Raw genomic sequence first — 21,713 nt, 5'->3', positions numbered from 1 at the left:
TTCATCTGGAGCATTTGTTAAATATATAGTTTCCTACAAACGTATGGACACCAAGGGGGGAAAGCGGTGGGGGGAGTGGTGGCGGTGGGATGAATTTGGAGATTGGGATGGACATGTAGACACTAATATGTATAAAACAGATAGCTGTATAAAAAATAAAATAAAATAAAAGAATATATATATATAAAAATAGTTTCCTAGACTCCTGCCTAGAAAGTGATTCTAGGTTTGAGAATCTGTATTTTGACAAGGGTCCCAGTTACTTTATAATTAGAAAGTTTGGTAAATACTGCTTGAATATACAAAGGTACTGAAAAATAATACTTACCCTGTTGTATGAAACACCAAATGTTGTCCTTAGCCACCCCTCCCCCACATGCTTATCCACAATGTCCTTGCTATTCTCAGTCTTAGCAAATCTTTGCTATTGCTTGAGTCATCCCCTTCTGCGTCATCCTGCCTCCGAGGGTCACCATCAGTCCTGCTTGTTACCTGCAGCACCTTTGAAGCCGTTACCCGTGTACTGAGGTGAGACCCCCAGGCCAAAAACGTAATGGAGTTTCCATTTTTCCACGTGTTCCCAGTGCAGGATGCCAGTGAGTAACCAGTCAGTGCAGATTCTTAACACCGGTGGTCACCTGTGTGGCCAATGTCTAGAACATACCTTCTGAAGTTACTATTCAACATGTAAATGCTAAGTCACTACTGAATTTACAAAACCTTTTTCCCTGTGACAGGCTATGTGCATTAAAAAAGAAATCTAAAAGCAAGCGCCCCATACAATTATCAACCAGTCTAAAGCAAGTTCGGATTTCCCCCAGCTTCTTTCTTGAACTCGAAAACCCTCTCCAGGTGGCATTGTCTGGCTACTGTACAGTGCTTTAAAACAACAAGAGAGGTGGATTTAAGTGCCTATGATGTGGTGAGTTCTTTTCCTCTCTCTCTCTCCCTCCTTTTTTTGGATACGCTTCATAATACACTTCTTGCCCATTCTGTTCACTGCTACAGAAAAACGCATTTTAAAAACTGCCTATCTGATCCAGCATATAACCTGGCCTTCACTGAAGCTAGACTGCAGCATTAGAGAGAGACTGGTCTTTCACCAAATTCATTCAGCAGCTGCTGGGGAGCTAGGTAGGTTCTTCACCATGAGGATGATCCACTTCGATGCATCATCTCCTTAGACCACTTGAAACTGCCCTTGAACTCAGATTCTGGGACACCATGCTTCTTCTCAACAGAAAACACCTTAAGTGAAATAACTGCCTTGGCAATCGTCATTTGTTGACTAGGTTTCTGGATCACAAACTTGATAAACTCATTTATTTCTCTGATCTAATTTTACACCCATGAGAAACATTTTCCTTTTGAGAATACATGTTCAAAAGCTGTGATTTCCTTACATCATCTTCTATTGTTACTTTCTGGTGATACCAAATGTCTGAGGCATCATTTCTCTGATGATCATGGTCTTTTAACAGGCAGCAAAAGCTTCTTTGTAACTGCTACCCTTTTTTGATCCACGTTCATCCACATAATCATTACGATTAAGTTCATCCTGTTCCAAAAGAACTATAGAATCACTCAACCCCCACCATCCTTCCCTTCCCAAATGAGAGCCTAGGTGCCATGATGGTGGAGAAAATGTCACTCCTCTGTCCATGGGCAAACACTTCTCTTTAGTGTCCACCGAACCAAGTGGACAAATATTCTGGTTTTAAAGGTTCTCTGCTATCTGGCTTCACTTGGCTGATTCAGTTTTCCCACAACTTCACACAACGATCAATGCCTCACCATCCTCTCCACCTCTGGTGTTCTTTCTAACCCTGCATCTGGGTTCGTGTCTCTTCCCTTGAGTAATACCATTCCTTCCATGCTGTCCACTTCTTGAAGTAACACCCATTTTTCAAGGCCTACCTCAAGTCACAAAGCCCTGACTCCTTCTTGCATTTTTCTCCATTTGTGTCCGAAGAGCTGGTTTGGTTTTCAGACACGCTATGAAGTCTGTGTGGGGAGAGGCCACGTTTTAAATTTATTATGCTGACAGCCATCGTGTTTCACTCCAAGAATCTGATGACTTCGGAAAGCACTACTTCACACTTGACGTATCAGATGTAACGTTCTTGGTTAATAGTTGGAGAGACACACTGAGAAGTTAGGAATACGTGAAGTCTTGAGAAAGACCAGCAAATGTTTCCCTAAGCTGTCCTTAATAGCTGACCCAGGCATGACCCAGAACAGCCTTTCTTCTGACATCATCCGTCTGAGGGCAAAGTAAACGTGGTGCCCCACCCTGACCCATTTCCTCCACCACAGCTAACAACTCAGTTAATTTCTGCTCAGGCACCCACACTTTCTCTCACACACTAGCCCTTCTGCAGCCCCCATCCTCCTCTGTTTCCCTGTTTTTTGTCCGGTCATTGCTTCAAAACTCCTTCCCCCTTTTCCATTCCTCATTCCTTTATTACAGCTGTGAGCCAAGTTATGAAGTTAATCATGGTTGAAAAGATTAAAAGTAACAGCCTTGTATCTGAGGAGTTATAAGTTCTGAAGCAAAATTAAAATGCAGTGAAGAACCTGCCCACTGCCATAGCTCTACTGTCTTCAGAAAAGCTTTGCTTATTTCTTAATCCTTATGTGAATGTGCTGTTTTTCCCCAATAATAACACAAGAAAGAACATAATTTCAAGCCAAATAATTTTCCTGTGTTGTTTAATACTATACTAATTTTCTAGTATAAGGTTACCTAGGTTTTCCCAAGCTAGCTTTGAAATCAAAGTTCACTACATGATGTGTTCTGGCAACTTATGTGCTTACTGTGCTCTGAGTTCCAAACCAGGTGTCCAAAGGACATTTACAAAAATAGCCTCTTTTAAAAGTTGGGGTCTTCCTTTTTTACGATATTTATGTAGACTATGTAGTAAATTCAAATACAAACATTTTAGTAAAGGCTTGTGAGTGTCGTTTAAGATAAGGGCAACTTCTGGAAGTGCGACAAGCGTACCTTCTCTTGTGCTGCTCTTTACAACTGCGTCCTAATTGCTGTAAGTTATAGGACTTACGCTGTGAAGTCCAGGTAAGCTGGTAAAGTTAAAGTTCTGACTGGTTAAATTTGCCATACTGTATAATTTTGTTACTATGGATTAACTAATTCATTAAGTATTTACTGAGTAAATACTTAGGGACAATTCATGTCTGGGGCACAATTTGTGTCTCTCCTTTTGAGGAACTCTTAAATTCAGCTCTAGAAATACCACGGGCTTGTTCTGTAAGGCAGATTTTCTGATCACCTGCAATTCAATGGGGGTGTTTTTAACAAAGTTTCTTTTACTGAAAGGTGGTGACCCAAAGGAGCTATTATAATTTAAAGCCATGACATACAAAACCCCTCACATGCATTATATTTTAATCCTCATACTAAAAAGAGAGTTGACATTCTACTGAATTAACAACTGCTAAGGCTAGCTGATAACTCCAGGTTTTTGGATCTCTTGTGTAATTAAAGGTAGTTTATCTTATAAAATCTGCAGATATAATGAAAATAAGACCAGAGTGAAGTTTTGCTTTGAGGACGTACCAAAAGCACTAGTGGAAAATCTGTGCTACATGGTCAACAAACTCATTTTGGGCCTTCTCTAGAACCATCTGAATTGTAGCTACATGCACCTTAGCCATCCGTTTTGTCAATACAGATACAGGTTCTTTCAAGACCCGAGTGATCACAATGCACAACTCGATTATAATCTGATTCTCTGCTGCTGCAGTGGAACACTCAAATTAACTTATAATTAAGTATAAGATACTTCATACTGAATTTATTTTTTCTCCTCAGTTCCATTCTCCCCATTTTAATGCTTAGGTTGGAACTGTCACCTGCTTCCAAAGAGCAGCATTTAGAATGTTAGGGAGTTTCTGTTAAATACAAAAATTTCAGCTTTCCTTACATTTTTATATATGATTTAAAAGTACTAAATAATTAAAGTTTGGTTTTAAACATGTTTCTTGGACATAGATTTAAATTACATGTGTACACTGATGTCCTGGGAATTCATAACACTTGAAAAAACATAATTTAGCCACAATGAAAAATAACTCCAAAGGGGTCAGGGCGCTCGCATTTCTTGATCCTGTTCACAGTTCACTCTGAATATAAGCGCTCATATCCATGAGTACTTAGGAGAAAAACCCCAATGTAAGCGTTACTGTTTCCACCTATCCTGGGGTAAGCTATGTATTTCCCCTGTAGACCTAGAGAAAGAAAAGGAAACGGGCACCTCCTGTTGCACAGTGTGTCAGTAAGCACCTGCGAGCTGCAGGGAGACACGCACAGGGAGGCGGAGCCCAAAGCCAGCAGCAGTTTTAGTGAAAAGTCAGAAATGACTCTACGTAAGTTCGTGGGTTTATGTTGTTTATAATGAGTTTAGTGTCTGGCAATGACAGAAGCTTTGTACGCTCTCCTCAAGAGCATTACACGTTGGTCAAGTGAGGCTGAGTTTGGTAGGATTTCCTAGAAAAAATAACCTCAGCTATGAAGACCGAGACTGGCGTCTTCAAAAAATTTTCTTAACCAGTTTCTCTTTTTTTTAACCTGAGGGGCACGACGGGGAAAAAAGGGATACCAGGAGAAGAGACAAGGCTGGAAAGTGTTTAAAGAACTTCTGAGCTAACTTATAATTTTCCAGTAGTTGCCAGAGAGGTCCCCTCTTTAATTTATACCCCCCCTCCCTACAAATCTTTCTGCAAGCCCTGCAAGAAGAGGCCCCACTTCTAGGCACGGACTTGAAATTAGCTGTCCAGACACTGAACTAGACAAGCCAGCATTTCACAGGACAAAGAAGAAACCAAACCAGTGGCCAAAGGAAAAAAGAACTCACAATGAACGTCTCTGCCCCTGCTGCTCTCTTACCCAGCGCTCCCCGTCATATTGGGTGCCCTTCCCATCCTGCAAACTGCCTACTCACCCTCCCCTCCAGGAGTTTACTTCAACACAGAGGGAAGTACAGAGCAATGGAAACCCTACCCAGGATAACAACATACTCTGAAATACCAGGCACGACACCTTCTTGGAAAAGCTTTGATTACCTCATTTTCATAATATTCTAAACGATTCCCCTCCTGGTTTTCATATCACCTTAAGGAACGGATCTCTTATAGAAATATCTTTTAAAATACCATGACACACACATAAATTGAATTATCCTAGAACAATCTGGAATCCCCAACGTGTCTCCTATCATTTCCTTCTGTGCTATCAACTCAAAAATCTACTGGGAAACCAATGGCTGTATCACCCTTAAAATCAAAAGTATTTACTATCTGATTTTAAACAAGTAAATATGCTCAAAATAACTATTATTAAAAATGTGCAAAGACAGCCAAATACTAAAGATAGTAAAAAAGTGATTTATAAAAAAGAAAGTGTTCTGAGTCAAAAGTAATGAAAAGCACAAATGGTAAAGGTTCCAAATCCTGGTCTTCTATAATCTCTCTAGCTAAATGCAATTGAGTAGTAGCTATACGGTTGCCTGTAGCAACGGTAGTTTTATGTATTCCTCCACTATTATTAAATAAAATACCATTGTTAGTTCACAGAAAAGCAGACAGCATCCAACTGCATTCTTTGAAGAAGAATGCAAGTAGTAACAGTCAATCAAAGCCTATTTTTTTTAAAAAAAATGTGTATTTGGCTTTTAAATGCTTACTTTTCTTGATTACCTGATTATAAGAGTAAATAGGTAATTATAATATTTAAGAAAATGTACAAGATTAGATTCGAAGATTTGTAAAAATTGTGGTTCACTCCACTATTATTGTTCCTAATAAGGAAATACCTGTGTTGGGAAGTTAGCTCTATATATCTACATATTAAAATGGTCTTTCAATGAAATACAGATACTATTTTGATGGTCAAAATTTTAAAGTCCTATACACAATTTACAAATATGTATCCTTTCATAGCCCTCATGTATAAACCATATCTGTCACATTATTTTGGTTTGCAGTATATTTGATCTTATATTCTCCTGCTTGTTTAATTCAGGTATCAAATGCATCTGTTTATACACAAAATGCCACATGATGATAATTTCTATTCTGTGTTCTATGGCTCCTTTTAATTGACACTCAAACAACTGTCTAAATATTAAATAAATTATCAGCTAAAACAGATTATTCTGACTCATTAAAAAAATTTTTAAAGTCCTCTTATGTCATCATGTTTCTCCATAAGAATAAAATTGTATAAAGTCAGATTGTGAAAAATTTCTAAAATCATTCTTTCTTCTTGGTTTTTACTTCTTATCAAATCAGTATAAATAGAACACAATATAATCATGCTATTTCAAAATTAAACTCAATTTGTTACAAACACATCTAGGTCTTCATTAAAAAGGGAAGGATTAAAAAAAAAAAAGGAGGGATAGGGATATATGTATATGTATGGCTGATTCACTTTGCTGTGTAGTAGAAACTAACACAACACTGTAAAGCAACTATACTCCAATAAAAATTAATTAAAAAAAAGAAAAAAGGTAAAACAACAAACAAACAAAACCCAAAAAAGAGGGCCTCCCTGGTGGCGCAGTGGTTGAGAGTCCGCCTGCTGATGCAGGGGACACGGGTTCGTGCCCCGGTCCGGGAAGATCCCACATGCCGCAGAGCGGCTGGGCCCGTGAGACATGGCCGCTGAGCCTGTGCGTCCGGAGCCGGTGCTCCGCAACGGGAGAGGCCACAACAGTGAGAGGCCCGTGTACCGCAAAAAAAAAAAAAAAAAAAAAAAAGAAAAAAAAAGAAATGACAAAGAGTCAGATAGTGTTGACATCGACAATATAATAAGATGATATTATGAATAACCTTGTGCCAATTTCAGAAACTTATATGGATGTATCCCTAGGAAAATAAAAATTAACAAACTAACACAATTTAAAAAAAAGGGAGGGACTGTATCATTTACATGTATGAACACCTAAAAGCTGGAGATTGCCCTAACCTCCCCTTTTTGGAGAGTAAAGAAACCAAAGAGTAAACCAAATGAAAAATAGAAAGCAAAAAGCTTCCAGCAGGGAATGCTAGAGAACTGATGCAATTATGAACAGAGTAATATACTGCAACACAGATTTCTAGAAGTGAGAAGAAAATGTTGGTGAACAAAAGTGCTTTTACTTTTTAAAGCATAATGTTCTTAATATAAATTGCAAGAGATTTATTAAACAAGGAACTGAAAGATTAATTACATATCATTAATTAGAGGTAAAGCTACATTTCATTTAAAAACAACAACAAAAATCCCCGAAGGCTTTCTAATTAGCTGTAGTGCAAGTCAGCTCAAATGTAAGATTTAAGAAAAATTTCAGGAGTCATGCTTAATGTTTTTATGTTCAAAGCTTTCCCACTGTGTTTCTTCCACATTCCTACCACTTCCTCAACAAATCCTTCATGTTTGCAATCCCATTTGACCTCTAGCGCTCACTTCTACTACCAGCTTGATGGATTTTGATAATTACATACTGTGCTACTTCCCCTCTTAATTCTTCCTGCAACCAAAAACTAGTTAGTTGTCCCAATCTACCAGATTTCATAACTATGAGGGTTTTTAAGAACTTGTGCTTAACTTCAAAATCACACTGCTTATCAGATTTGGTGTTTATAAAAAGATCCCTGAGACTATACCCAATCTGCTTGTAAAATTTTTAATCATCTTCACTATGCATTCTATGTCAGATGTTTTTAATAATATCTAGTTTTGAAGGATCCTCCATATCCTCAAAATCAAAAGCCTCTTGAGCAATCTTAAATTAATCTTAAGAAAGGAGGCAAATCTTAGGTTGGGGCCTTAGAGTCCCAAGGTGAAAAAGGAGACAAAAATATAGACAAAGACTACAGTGTTATTTTAAAAATTAACCTTCTGTACACTTTCTTACTAGCTATGTCATGTATTGGTAAGTGCTTACTAGTGGTGACAGTAACATCTGCAGGGATATATCCTTTCACTCCTAAATGTTCCAAAGGGATGCTGGTTAGAGGAGTGAGATCCTTAAGTCCTAGAGGAAGGTACAAGCTGGTGGTACAGAGGAGAGATATGCAGGAAATGCAGGGGCAAAGAAGGATAGCAAATTGAGCACTTAGGAATAAAAATATAAACAGGAATAGAAACAGAGATACAGTTATTATGTGAATCTAATTCCCTACCTTCCAAAATGACAGGAGTCACTCCTGAACTCCAGAATTCAAAAATGTTTTTAATTACCATGACTTGGCAAAACACAGGGGGGAGGGTGTTGAGAGGGGACACATAATAATATCACATGGACATTTACGTATAACTGTAACACATCAGAGCTGATAATGTGTTTCACATATATACCTAGAGGCATTCAAAATACTTAACACCTGGCAAGGCACAGGCAGCAATCATTGAGCATGGACACTGGTCAGTATTCCACACGTGGTACACCTGCTGATGTCAGCCCCGGATCTAGGACACGACCTACATGATTCAAAGGATCAAGCACCTTTGTATCAAAGAGTCTTGCCTGCTTGCTATTTTTCACTTTGAAATGTCTGGGTGTGCTAATGAGCGGGAAGCGAGGTAGATGCAGTGGTCATGCAGACCAAGAGCCCATGAGGAGGGAGAAATCCTTAAAATATTCTACAAATACTAATACGAAAAAATGGTATGGCCGCTGCCTTGAGCTATGTTCCAAAAGTTGGGGAACTAAACGAAGGCATATAACTGAACACAACTTATGAGAGACAGACCATAAAACTATTTGTAGATGGTACTTAATTTTCAAACTGTGTATCAGATACAAAGGAGTTTAAATAAATTGTATTTACTTTCTGGAAAAAAATAAAGGCAAGGCTGCTGGTAGTTGACTCTCATTTTTAAAAATGAATAATTAGCTTTTCATTCATGGAGAGGACTTGAATTTCCACTGGATTCCCCAATTTTAGATGTAGAAAACCGAAACATTGTCCTCTCCCAATGGGGTGATGGAAATACCACACTAGGGCCTACTGGCTAATATAATAATGATTTTAAGAATGCCAGGTTTACGATAGGGAAACCCCTCCTTATTATATCTAGGTAAATCAATTCTCAAACTTAACAGAATTTAAATCAAAGAGAAATTATTCCAACTTTCCCACAACAACCAGGACAGAGATGCAATCAAATCAGCATTCATTCTTCACACTGTTATCTGGGACTGTTTCAAAAGGAAGCAAAATCACCTTTGTAGAATAAAAAGAACAAATTAAGAACACAAGTAAAATGTGACAACAGTGTTCTGAGGTTCCCCAAGGTGCAAGATGAGAGCATTTTTGAGTTGTTAGATGGTAAAATTTGATTTGAGAACTACATAATGTCAATTTACCAACTGTTGGAACTATAAATCTTATAACAACTTTAACATCAACGAGCAGTCTAAGTGGAGGTAACAGTGAACCTGTACTCTCACAGCTGTAACAGCAGGGCTGTAGTGGAGACAGAATAAGACAGTGGTTAAGTAGGGACTCTACAACCCAGAGGGACTCTGGCTGAGTTCAAACACCGGACTCTGCCCCTTACGAGCTGTGCGTCCTTGGACACAACACTATTACTTTACTTCTCCTGAGTTTCAGTTAATTTGTTTTGAGTACATTCAGGGGCTTATGAGTTGAAGCAATGTGCAAATGCTTGTGCCCAAACTCTCCGAGTTCCACACCCACAGTTCCAGCTCTCATGGCTCACTTTATCTACTGTTACCAATGGTAAACGGGGGGAAGGGGACTCTTTGGGGTGCACTCATCATTTCCTGAAGTTGGATATATGCTGACTCAGGTGTCAAGTAAAATATCCAAAAAGCTTTCAAGCCAAGATTTTCTTTGTGTATTATTCTGGGTCCCTGGCCACTGGCAAAGGTCAGAGTAGGAGGAACTTCTAGGGACCTCAAAGCTCTGACCTATGAAGCAAGAGATATGATCTGATGAAAACCACGGAAGGTCAGTGATATGTCACAATGAGATGTGACAATGGATTTCTACTTAGTATATGACCGAAGATTTTAAAATTTCCTTGTGAAGGTTTCCTTATAAAAGAGAAATCAATCAGGCAGCTAGAATACTATGGAAAGAGATGTGTTGCAGGTCGGGGTGCTTTAAACCTTTTCACCACGTGTTTACTGAAGGCTCCTGAATTTGGTTAAGATTCCACGTTGTGCTTTTAGCAACACGGCAAGAAAGGCTAGCGTGGACAAATAGGGGGCATCATCTCGTACACGTGCAGCCTCCCTCCTAGGATGTGTAAAATTTGCTGTTAGAAGATAATTTAACAGTTATCACACAAACAGTATCAGTACACTTAGCAGGAGGTAGATGATAGTGACATGGCTTTATTTATGTTAGAAATAATATACTTTACCATATCATTTAGACACAAGGCTGCTTCACTTACCACTTCTGTTGATGTTTCTGCATGTTCAGAAGTAACATGTTCTTGAAGAGATGTCTCCGTATAGCCCATTTTTCCACAATAGGGACAAGTAAAAGACTGTGGCTGCTCTACAGAGAAAGCTTCCCCACCATAGTACAAATCTGAAAAACAGAGTGGAACTGCATTGAGAAATAATTATTATTCATTTTTAAAAAATATATAAAAAGGTAATCATGTGGTACGATAATGTAAAAAGAAAAAGGGGTGCCTGAAATCTCCACCAACAGCCTCACTTTGTCAAGGAGTGCTTAGGTACCTCTCTGTTTACCTCTGTAACATCCTTCTTCTCCCAAGGACTCTATGTCACTCTTCCCAAATTCCTTCTCTACTTGCTACTACAGCCTTAAGAGAAAAACAAGCAAACAGCTTTATATCCCTTCATTTAATTTTGAAACATCTCTAATTTCACATCTGGTTCTAATTTTATTGTAATTTGTTTTTTCTTTATCTCTGTATATACTGTGGCAACACCAACGTCAATACAAAGAATCAGCAGGATATATCATATACAAGAACACAAGTGCTCAGAGGGAAAGAACAGATGACGATGATCAATATGCAAACTCCTAGATGCAGCTATGTATCTACAGAACATACCATTCATATAGCAGGAAGGACCCTAAGCATTCAGTTCTTATAAATGCTAACCTGAATGGGGAACTATCACAACGTACTCTGCCCAACTTGGTTACTGAAGAACTGACCAATTAGTGAGAGTCTGTGGGAATAATTTGTTTGCCTGATTAACACATGTCAAGGAATAAGTCTATTTTTCTCCATTAGTAGCACAAAAGGGAATGCAATTGAAAGTACACTTAGTATGTTATGCCACTTCATTACAAAGATCTCATTATTTAACATGAAACAAATACCTACTTTAAGAGCATATGATCGTTTTTGTGAGAAGAGAAAATGAAAGAAAGTGTTTATTACATGGTAGATTTGTGCACATTCATTTTTAGGGAAATTAAGACTATCTTAAAAATATTTACCCAGTACACATATAATGACCATTTATTATATGCATAAGACTTGCCAAGTGAATTTGGGTAGGTGGAGATAAACATAAAAAAAAAGAAAGAGAACTTTCTTACCTGATAAAGGGCATCTACAAAAAACCCAGAGCTAACATCATACTCACTGGTGGAACACTGGCCGCCTCCCCCCTAAGACCAGGAACAAGACAAGAAGGTCCACTTTTGCCATTTCTATTCAATATGTTACTGGAGGATCTAACCAGAGTAATTAGGCAAGAAAATGAAATGAAAGGCATCGAGATGGGAAGGAAGAAGTAAAACTATCTCTATTAGAAGACGACATGACCCTGTATATCAGCAATCCCCAACCTTTTTGGCACCAGGGACCGGTTTCCATGGATGGGGACGGTGGGGGGGATGGCTTTGGGATGATTCAAGCACATTACATTTATTATGCACTTTATTTCTATTATTATTACATTGTAATATATAATGAAATAATTATACAACTCATCATAATGCAGAATCAGTGGGAGCCCTGAGCTTCTTTCACTTGCCACTCACTGATAGGGTTTTGATATGAGTCTGCAAGCCATTGATTTATTATGGTCTCTGTGCAGTCAAACCTCTCTGCTAATGATTATCTGTATTTGCAGCCGCTCCCCAGCACTAGCATCACCGCCTCAGCTCCACCTCAGATCACCAGGCATTAGATTCTCATAAGGAGCGCGCAGCCTAGATCCCTCACATGTGCAGTTCACAGTAGGGTTCGCGCTCCTATGAGAACCTAATGCCGCCGCTGATCTGACAGGCAGTAATGTGAGCAATGGGGAGCGGCTGTAAATACAGAAGAAGCTTCGCTTGCTCGCCCACCGCTCACCTCCTGCTGTGAGGCCCCGTTCCAGTAGCTGTGGGGACCCCTGCTGTATATAGAAAATCCTAACGAATCCACTAAAAAACTATCAGAACTCATAAACAAGTTCAGCAGCATTACAGGATACAAGATCTATATATAAAAGCCTATTGTTTTTCTGTAATTTGCAATGGACAATCCAAAATAAAAATTTAAAAAAATTCCATTTACAAAAGCAAAAAGAATAAAACATTTAGGAATACACTTAATGAAAGAAGTGTGAAACTTATCATCTGATAGCTACAAAATTTTGCTGAAAGAAATGAAAGATGACTTAAATAAACAGAAAGATATCCCGCATTCATGGGTTGGCAGACTTAGTAACATTGCTCTCCAAGCTGATCTACAGCTACAAAACAATTCCTATCAAAATCCCAGTTGGCTCCTTTGCAGAAATTTGACAAGTTGATCCTAAAATTCAAATGAAATTCAAGGGATCTAGAATACCCAAAACAACTTTCAAAAAGAACAAAGCTTGAAGATGTATACTTTTTGATTTCAAAGCTTACTACATAATTGAGACACTGTGGTACTGGTATATAGGCATATAAATCAACAGAACAGATTGGAAGTCCAGAAATTAAAACTGACATTTATGGTCAATTGATTTTTCTTTTTTAACAGCTTTACTGATATATCTTTGACATATAAAAATTGTATATATTTATGGTATAAATGTTTTCATATATGTATACACTGTGAAAAGATCACCACAATCAAGCTAATTAACATCTCTATTACCTCTACATAGTTACCATTTTGTGTGTGTGTGTGTGTGTGTGTGTTGAGAAGATTTAATTTAAGATCTAGCCTCTTCGAAAATTTCCGGTATACAATACAATATCATTAACTATGGTCACCATGCTATACATTAGATCTCTGGAACTTATTCATCTTGCATAACAAAACTTTGTACCCTTTGACCAACACACCCCAATTTCCCCTTTCCCTCTGGTCAACTGATTTGCAACAGTAATGCCAAGACAGTTCATTGGGTAGAAAATAGTCTTTTCAACAAATGACGCTGGGACAACTAGATATTCACATGCCAAAGAATGAAGTTGGAACTCTACCTCATTCCACACACAAAAATTAACTCAAAATGGATCAAAGATCTAAATGTAAATACTAAAATTATAAAACCCTTTGACAAAAACATAATTTTAAGTCTTTATGATCTTGGATTAGGCAATGGTTTCCTAGATATGACACTAAAAGCACAACAAAGGAAAGAAACAAACTAGACACCATCAAAATTAAAACTTATGTGCTTCAAAACATACCATCAAGAAAGTGAAAAGACAACCCACAGAATAGGAGAAAATTTCTGCAAGTCATTTATCTGTAAGGAACTTGTATATAGAATACAGAAAGCACTATTAAAAGTCAATAATAAAGGACACATTACCCAATTAAAAAATGGGCAAAGGATCTGAATAGACATTTCTCCAAAGCAGATCCACAAATGGCTAATCAGCACTAGAAAAGATGGTCAACATCACTGGCCATCAGAGAAATGCAAATAAAAACCACGTGAGATACCACCACTTCACACCCACTAGGATGGCTATAATCAGACAGATAATAACAAGTGATGACTAGTAAGAAATTACAGCATGAAACATTTAAAGCTTTTCTTATGAATTGACAGTGCCTTCTAATCAACTGTAGAAATAATCTGCTTCCTGATAACCAGAGCAAGAAGACTTGTGTATTGTTAGCAAGAACGGTCAGTTTAAACTTTATTCCTTCTTTACTGAGGCACTCTTCCGTTTCATACCTTGCCGATTGTATTTATTTCTGAATGGCTTTCATAAATAAACTATAAGAGGAAAAATTACTTAGAATATAAAAGTAGACTCATGTTATTTTTAATGAATTTGGAGCCTCATGTATGCTACTGGGGACAGTTTTAGAACATTTTGCCTTTACTTCTTCATACACATACACACAAAGTTCTAAATGATAATTCATTAAAATTTTAATTAAATACGTACCAAAATCTACCCTTGTTAATATGCACTGCATTGGGTGGTCAGTTGTATGCCTTGTTGTTGTTGCACCACTTTCATAACAAGATGCACAAAGATCGTAATCGTAGCAAATTAAACACTTATATCTGCGACCTCGAAAATTTCCTTTTAAACATGCATCACAGCTGACACCTATAAAAAAAAGAAATATCATTAATTAGCAGCCGTAAAAGGCCACTCTCCATTTCATTTTTATAAATAAAAAGATGTACATTTAACCCCAGACTTCCTTTCCAAAATGACTAAAAACTACACAGTAAAATTATATAGGAATTTCCAACTACATGGTGGATTTGTTCCCCTGATTTACATTCCTAATGGAAATAACTTAAAATGTTTCAGGGCTTCCCTGGTGGCGCAGTGGTTGAGAGTCCTCCTGCCGATGCAGGGGACACAGTTTCGTGCCCCGGTCCGGGAAGATCCCACATGCCGCGGAGCGGCTGGGCCCTTGAGCCATAGCCGCTGAGCCTGCGCATCTGGAGCCTGTGCTCCGCAACGGGAGAGGCCACAACAGTAAGAGGCCCGCGTACCGCAAAAAAAAAAAAAGTTTCAAAAAATGCAGAACTTTTTAAATGCCTTGATGAACTAGCAAGAGGGTACAACTCAAGTGAAAGAGGAATGGTTAAATGGAATCACTCAAGAAGTAGGCATCTATTTGGAAAAATCTGAGCTTAAATTTTCACAGCATTGCAGGACAGACACAGGAAGCAAAGACCAAGGTCTGCCATGGCGGGGTGTCTGAACAGGCAATTCCTCATAAAGCTGAGACCCTAATATACACTCAGTACCTGGGTGAGCTAGAAACCCTCCCTAGGGGATTACAAAACTTGCCCGTGAAATCCCCCTCTCCCCAGGCACAAAACAACAACAACAACAACAAAGCCCTGAAAAGTTATAACTACAAACCAGTCCAGACTTCTTATAAGTGGAGAGCCCAAATTCAGACTTCCAAATGGTTCTCAGGTCAAGAATCTAATTTAAAGTGGTCCTAAATTAGTACTGCCACCAGGCAACTGGCAGAAATAAAATTTGAAGGAATGATAGTTCATACACAAAATACCAACAAAAACCAAAACACCATCAGAAAGTAGCAGAAACAGCAGAATCAGAATGGCAAACAGTTTATAACAGAATCGAATATCAAATAACACTTAACAGTTTAAAAGAAATAAAGAAGAGCTTGAAGAGGCAACCAACAGATTTGAAAATGAACTATCTAGGTATACAAAAATTAATTAAAATTTAAAACTCAATGGGCAGGTTTAACAGTAGGAAAGCCTTTTACTCACACGTGGTCTGCTTGTTTATGTAGAAAACCCCAGGTAAATTACTGGAATTAATATTTTAAGCAAGGTAGCTAAATAAAAAAACCAATTTAATAAAACACTGATTTCTTCACTCAAAAAAGACAAATACTGATATATTTTTAAAATGCCATTTATGATTCCACTTATATGAGGTACTCAGATTAGTCAAATTCACAGAAAAAAACAAAAACCGCCCCCCCCCCGCAAAAAAAACAAACCAAAGTAGAACAGTGGTTATCAGAGGCTGGGTGGAAGGGGGAATGGGGAGTATTGTTTAATGGGTTTCAGTTTGGGATGATAAAAAAAATTCTGGAGATGGACAGTGGTGATAGTTGCACAACAATGTGAATGTACCAATGCCACTGAATTGTACATGCAAAAAGGGTTAAAATGATATGTTGTGCATATTTTACCACAATAAAAAAATTATGTCATTTGTAGTAGCATTTCTGAAAAGTGCCTATGAATAAAGCTAACCAAAGGGGACTTCCCTGGTGGTCCAGTGGTTAAGAATCCACCTACCAATGCAGGGGATGCAGGTTCAATCCCTGGTCAGGGAACTATGATCTCACACGCCATGGGGAAACTAAGCCCACGTGCCGCAACTGGAGAGAAGCCCGCATGCTGCAACAAAGATCCCGCGTGCTGCAACTAAGACCCAATGCAACCAAAAATAATAAAAATAAATAAATTTAAAAAAGCCAACCAAAGATATGCAGCCCTTTATGAAGTAAATTAGTAAAAATGTGTTCAAAGACAAAGAGCTTTAAAAAATAAAAATACCAGGTTCACTGACTAGAAGGTTCAACATAATAAAATATCATTCTCCCCAAATTGATCTGTGGATTCAATACAATTCTAATAAAAAATCACAAAAGAATTTTTTGTGGAACATGATAAGCTGACTCAAATTTTTACACAATTTGCCAAGTGTCAAGAATAGCCAAGATATTCCTGAAGAATAACAAGATTGAGGGATTTGCTTAACATATCAAGAGCTATTATAAAGCTACAGTGATTAAGACAGAATGGCATTGGCCTAGAGACAGACAAACTGACCAAAGGAACAGTATAGAAAGCCCCCAAACAGATGAACACATGTTGAAATCTGTTTCATGACAGTAAGGTCACTAGAGATCAGTGGGGAAAGGAGGGAGTAGACAATAAATGGTACTAGGACAGGCTATCACCCATATACGGGGAAAATACCATTGGATCTCTTCCACAGATCCTACACACAAGAACCGATTCCAAATGGTTTAAAGACAAACGTGAAAGGAAAGTGAAAAAATCTCTGAAGACAATGTAGGGAATATTTTTATGAGCTCAGAGTAGGAAACAATTTCTTAAACACACACACACACACACACACACACACACACACACACACACACGGCCCAAACCATAAAAAGATATATTCAACCACATTAAAATTAAGACTTTTCCTTCACTTTTAATACCCTAGAGTGACAGAAGAGACAAGGCCCAGAAACTGGTGATAAATACAACATACGTGACAGACAAAAGTAAGGTATACAGAATACATTAAGGAACTCTCACATATCAGTAAGAAAATGACCAACGCCCAATAGAAAAATGGGCAAAGACCTCAATGGGCACTACAGAGAACAACAAACACAAGTGACCAATAAATATAGGAAAAGACTCTCATCTCATTAGTCATCACAAAAGTGCACATCAAACCATCACGAGCTATCATTTTACGTCTACCAACCTGGCAAAAACTTAGAAGTCTGTTGATATCAAGTGCTGGAGAAGACAAGGAGCAACAGAAACTCTTCTGCGCTGCTGGTGGGAACATACACCTGCACAACTACTTTGCCAATTTTGTTCATATTCTAGTCAGGTTAAACATGTACAATTACTGTGACTGCAATTTCATGCTTAAATCTATTCCCTGGGGACACGTTTGCCCAGGAGCACCAGAAGAATGTAAAAGAATGTTCACAGCAGTTTTTGCAACTGGAAAGAAAAAAAAAAAGGCTGTTAACAACCCAAAGGGCCATCAACCGTCCATTATAGAATGAATTAAAAAAGAATGAATGACAGCCTAAAACAGTGGGTGAAGACAGGCATGTAACCAAACTCAGTTATAAAGCAGGTTAGAAGACAGGTGCCATGGAGAAGAATAAAGCAACAAAGCATAAATAGTGTGGACAAAGAAAGCTTCACTGAAAAGATGGCGGGCAAAAAGATGGACTACTTCAAAATTTGCCTATTCAAAATGGCTTCCAAACATGACAATGCTTTAAGCACAACACTGAAGGTATTGAAAAGGGGTAAGTATCTATTCAGATTCACAAATGAAAGTTTAATGTAATAGGGTAAATAACTTTGTCAAACAAAATGTAGTCTGACCTGAGCTAAAGAGGTTGCCTGAAAGGCAAGCTCAGTTTTGAACACTAACTTTTTGGCACGTCCCATCCACCATTACTCTGCGGGCCCCACTTTTCTTTCTGTGGTGGGGATGCCCACCGACAAGTATAAATGAACAAAGCTTAAGGCGACTGGGGATGGTGATATTGCCAAACACTGCATCAGTGTCAGTAGGGACATGCTGATGATGCCTGTCCCTTGCCTGTTCTACTCGGCTGATAAAATTCGAAGCTATCTAAATCTAAATGCTCTCCTAAGGGGTGAGGATGTTGAGTGGTGTCAGGCTTCACCTACAATCCAGCTGGAGTTCAGTAACTGTTAGCCCTTTAAGAAACTGGGGTTCTTTAAAAAAATTATTAACTATTTTTGATGGAATCATTTCTAAAATGTATGTTTTTGGGGAATTCCCTGGTGGTCCAGTGGTTAGGACTCGTTGCTTTCACTGCTGTGGGCGCGGGTTCAATCCCTGGTTGGGGAACTAAGATCCCGCAAGTCGTGTGCCCCTCCCCCCCCAAAAAAGGACACTTAACAACTTTTGTGATTCAAGGTCATTATTTCAAACACAAATATATATTTCAGTCTGACCATTAAACATTATATTAGGTAAGTTCTCAGCAGGGTTTCTTACAACATAAGTTAAGAGTAACTTTTTTTTTCTTTTCTTTTTTCTTTTTTGCGGTACATGGGCCTCTGTTGTGGCCTCTCCCGTTGTGGAGCACAGGCTCCGGAGGCACAGGCTCAGCGGCCATGGCTCACGGGCCCAGCCGCTCCGTGGCATGTGGGATCTTCCCGGACTGGGGCACGAACCCGCGTCCCCTGCATTGGCAGGCGGACTCTCAATCACTGCGCCACCAGGGAAGCCCCAAGAGTAACTTTATAATAATCTATAGCAGCAAGTATGCTACAGAGGATTTGTTTTGGTGAAGACTATACTATGAATAAGAAGTCAGGGAAGTAAAAATATTTTATCACATATAATTTTTCATACAACCTGCTACTCCTTCTCACTGTAACAGCTCTGCCAATTTAATACGTCTAATCTGTCATCATAAGCTTTAGTCAATATCTCACTTTAGAGAAGATACCATACGACCTCTCGACAGTAGCTCGAAGTGTCTGAATACAAGCACAGAAGCATGCACAGGCTTCGCCACAGTTTCTCAACAGCAACCCGGTCTCCCTCTGCCCCAGCTGGAAATTACTAAATCTCATTTAGCTTTGAAAAGAACCCCCGATTTCTCACTCAAAACAGAACCTCTTCCAAGTATACCTGTCAGAATTCACTCTATAACACAGACTAACAAAATGTGCTCCCTTTGTGTCCACTACCGGCGCTTTCCCATCAGGGAAAACAAGCCAGCTCTTCAACGCACAGTCGCTGGGTTAATAACAGTGCTCTCTACCTGGTACCAGGAGACTCAGGAAAATCTGAAACAGAACATATACGTGGCACATGTAAAACGATCAGTTCCTTGAGAGGAAGAATGAAGCTGCTTCTGGTGAGACAGTGATAAGATATATTTAAGATGCTAAGAACTAAAGTTCCTATGCAAGAGGGAGGGGGTGTGGGGATATATGTATATGTAGAGCTGACTCACTTCGTTATACAGCAGAAACACAACACTGTAAAGCAATTATACTCCAATAAAGATGTTAAAAGAAAAGTTCCTATAGAAAAGTATCATTTATAATAGAAACAAGAATTCAAATATTGTCAAATGAAGTATCGCCTTGAGAGGCAAGGCTGGAGAACCACTATGTGTTAGCACTGAGATCTCCTGGATTTAAAAAATGTTAGGTTTCAGTTACTCTATACTATATACACCCTGCAAAAACTGAGTTAACCAAATAATAAAATACGCAACTCATCCTTGAATAATCTAGCTTTAGCCATATTGTCATAAACAAATTCGGACAATCACTACTTTGTAACATGGCAACTAGCACAAGCTACATCTTTTTACAGAAATTTTATTGAAGTATAGTTGAGTTACAAGGTTGTGTTAATTTCTGCTGTACAGAAAAGTGATTCAGTTATACATGTATATAGTCTTTTTCATATTCTTTTCCATTATGGTTTATCACAGGGTACTGAACATAGTGCTCTGCAGTAGGACCTTGTTGTTTCCCCATCCTATATAACAGTTTGCATCTGCTGACCCCAAACTCCTGATCCATCCCTCCCCCCCCCCACCCCCTTGGCAACCACAAGTCTGTTCTCTTTACCTGTAAGTGAGTCTGTTTCTGTTTCGTAGATAAGGTCATTTGTGTCGTATTTTAGATTCCACATATAAGTGATATATGGCATCTGTCTTTCTCTTTCTGACGTACTCCGCTTACAGGTCTATCCATGTTGCTGCAAATGGCATTATTTGATTCTTTCTTTATGGCTAATATTCCATTGTATATATGTATCACATCTACATCTACACAAGCCACATCTTTTTTTTTTTTTGCGGTACGCGGGCCTCTCACTGTTGTGGCCTCTCCCGTTGCGGAGCACAGGCTCCGGACGCGCAGGCTCAGCGGCCATGGCTCACGGGCCCAGCCGCTCCGTGGCATGTGGGATCTTCCCAGACTGGGGCACGAACCTGTGTCCCCTGCACCGGCAGGCAGACTCTCAACCACTGCGCCACCAGGGAAGCCCAACACACACAAGCTACATCTTAAAGTTATGGTGGGATATTTGTGATTCCCCATCTGATCAAGTTCACCTAACAAGACAAACAAAAATGCTAGGAAATACAGCTTAACCTCAATTTTGACATGCCCATGTGTGAAACTTACATAAAAAGAATGGTGTGTATCAGACAACCCCTATCTATAATACGTATATCTGAACACATTCATACCCTCAACACTTACCTTTATATTTAGCAGTTCTGTAAAATATATACATAAAAGCTATGAACTAAAATCAAAGGAAAGAATGCCCTCTAGTGGGAACAGATGTTTAAAAATCCACTGAAATAATATGTAAAGTCTTTTTTCTTTCTTAATATTCTAAAATAAACGAAGGTTTATTTACTTATATATATATTACGTGTACATTATATATACATTTATATATCTTTTAAAAGAAAAACCCAAAGGTTGATACAGCTTTTTCTTTTGATTTGAATGAATTTTTAGGTAGGGAACAGAGAGGTGGTGGGAAGGGAAGGTCGACAAAGGGAAAGCTACCTGTCAAGATACACAGTGAAAAGAAACACAACAGGAAGAGACTCCACCTGAATTTGAAGCTCTGGGATTATTCAGCCTTTGCCACTGACAATCTATTTTGACTTCTAGATGCCATGTAATTTGGAGAGAAGGCCCTCTTTTTACTTCAGTGAATTCTCTCTTCAGGCCCTATGCATCTCTAAATAAGTGTGACTTTTAAAAACAGAATGTGTGTTACATGCTCTAGAACAATTTTAATATTAAGATCTGCACAGAGAACTATGCCACTAAAATAACTTGACAATGATAAGGGCAATTCCCAAAGAGGCTCTTTGCATTTAGATGGTTGAAGAATCATGCAACCTTTGTTTTTTTTTTTTTGCGGTATGTGGGCCTCTCACTGTTGTGGCCTCTCCCGTTGCGGAGCACAGGCTCCGGACGCACAGGCCCAGC

General features: G+C 38.6%; 1 protein-coding gene across 1 annotated transcript in view; it reads right to left on the bottom strand.

Annotated features, from left to right (window-relative positions):
* Positions 1 to 21,713, bottom strand: part of KCMF1 (potassium channel modulatory factor 1) — a gene marked incomplete at its 5' end in the record, with an annotated part of 71,015 nt that overhangs the window by 14,536 nt on the left and 34,766 nt on the right. The window contains 2 exon segments of the mRNA XM_079720372.1: positions 10,433 to 10,572; positions 14,359 to 14,526. Of these exon segments, the coding sequence (XP_079576498.1) occupies positions 10,433 to 10,572; positions 14,359 to 14,526 (308 nt within the window).

Source organism: Hyperoodon ampullatus (genome assembly GCF_949752795.1).
Source record: "Hyperoodon ampullatus genome assembly, chromosome: 15".
NCBI classification, from domain to species: Eukaryota; Metazoa; Chordata; class Mammalia; order Artiodactyla; family Ziphiidae; genus Hyperoodon; species Hyperoodon ampullatus.
This window is presented reverse-complemented; position numbering and strand designations above follow the sequence as displayed.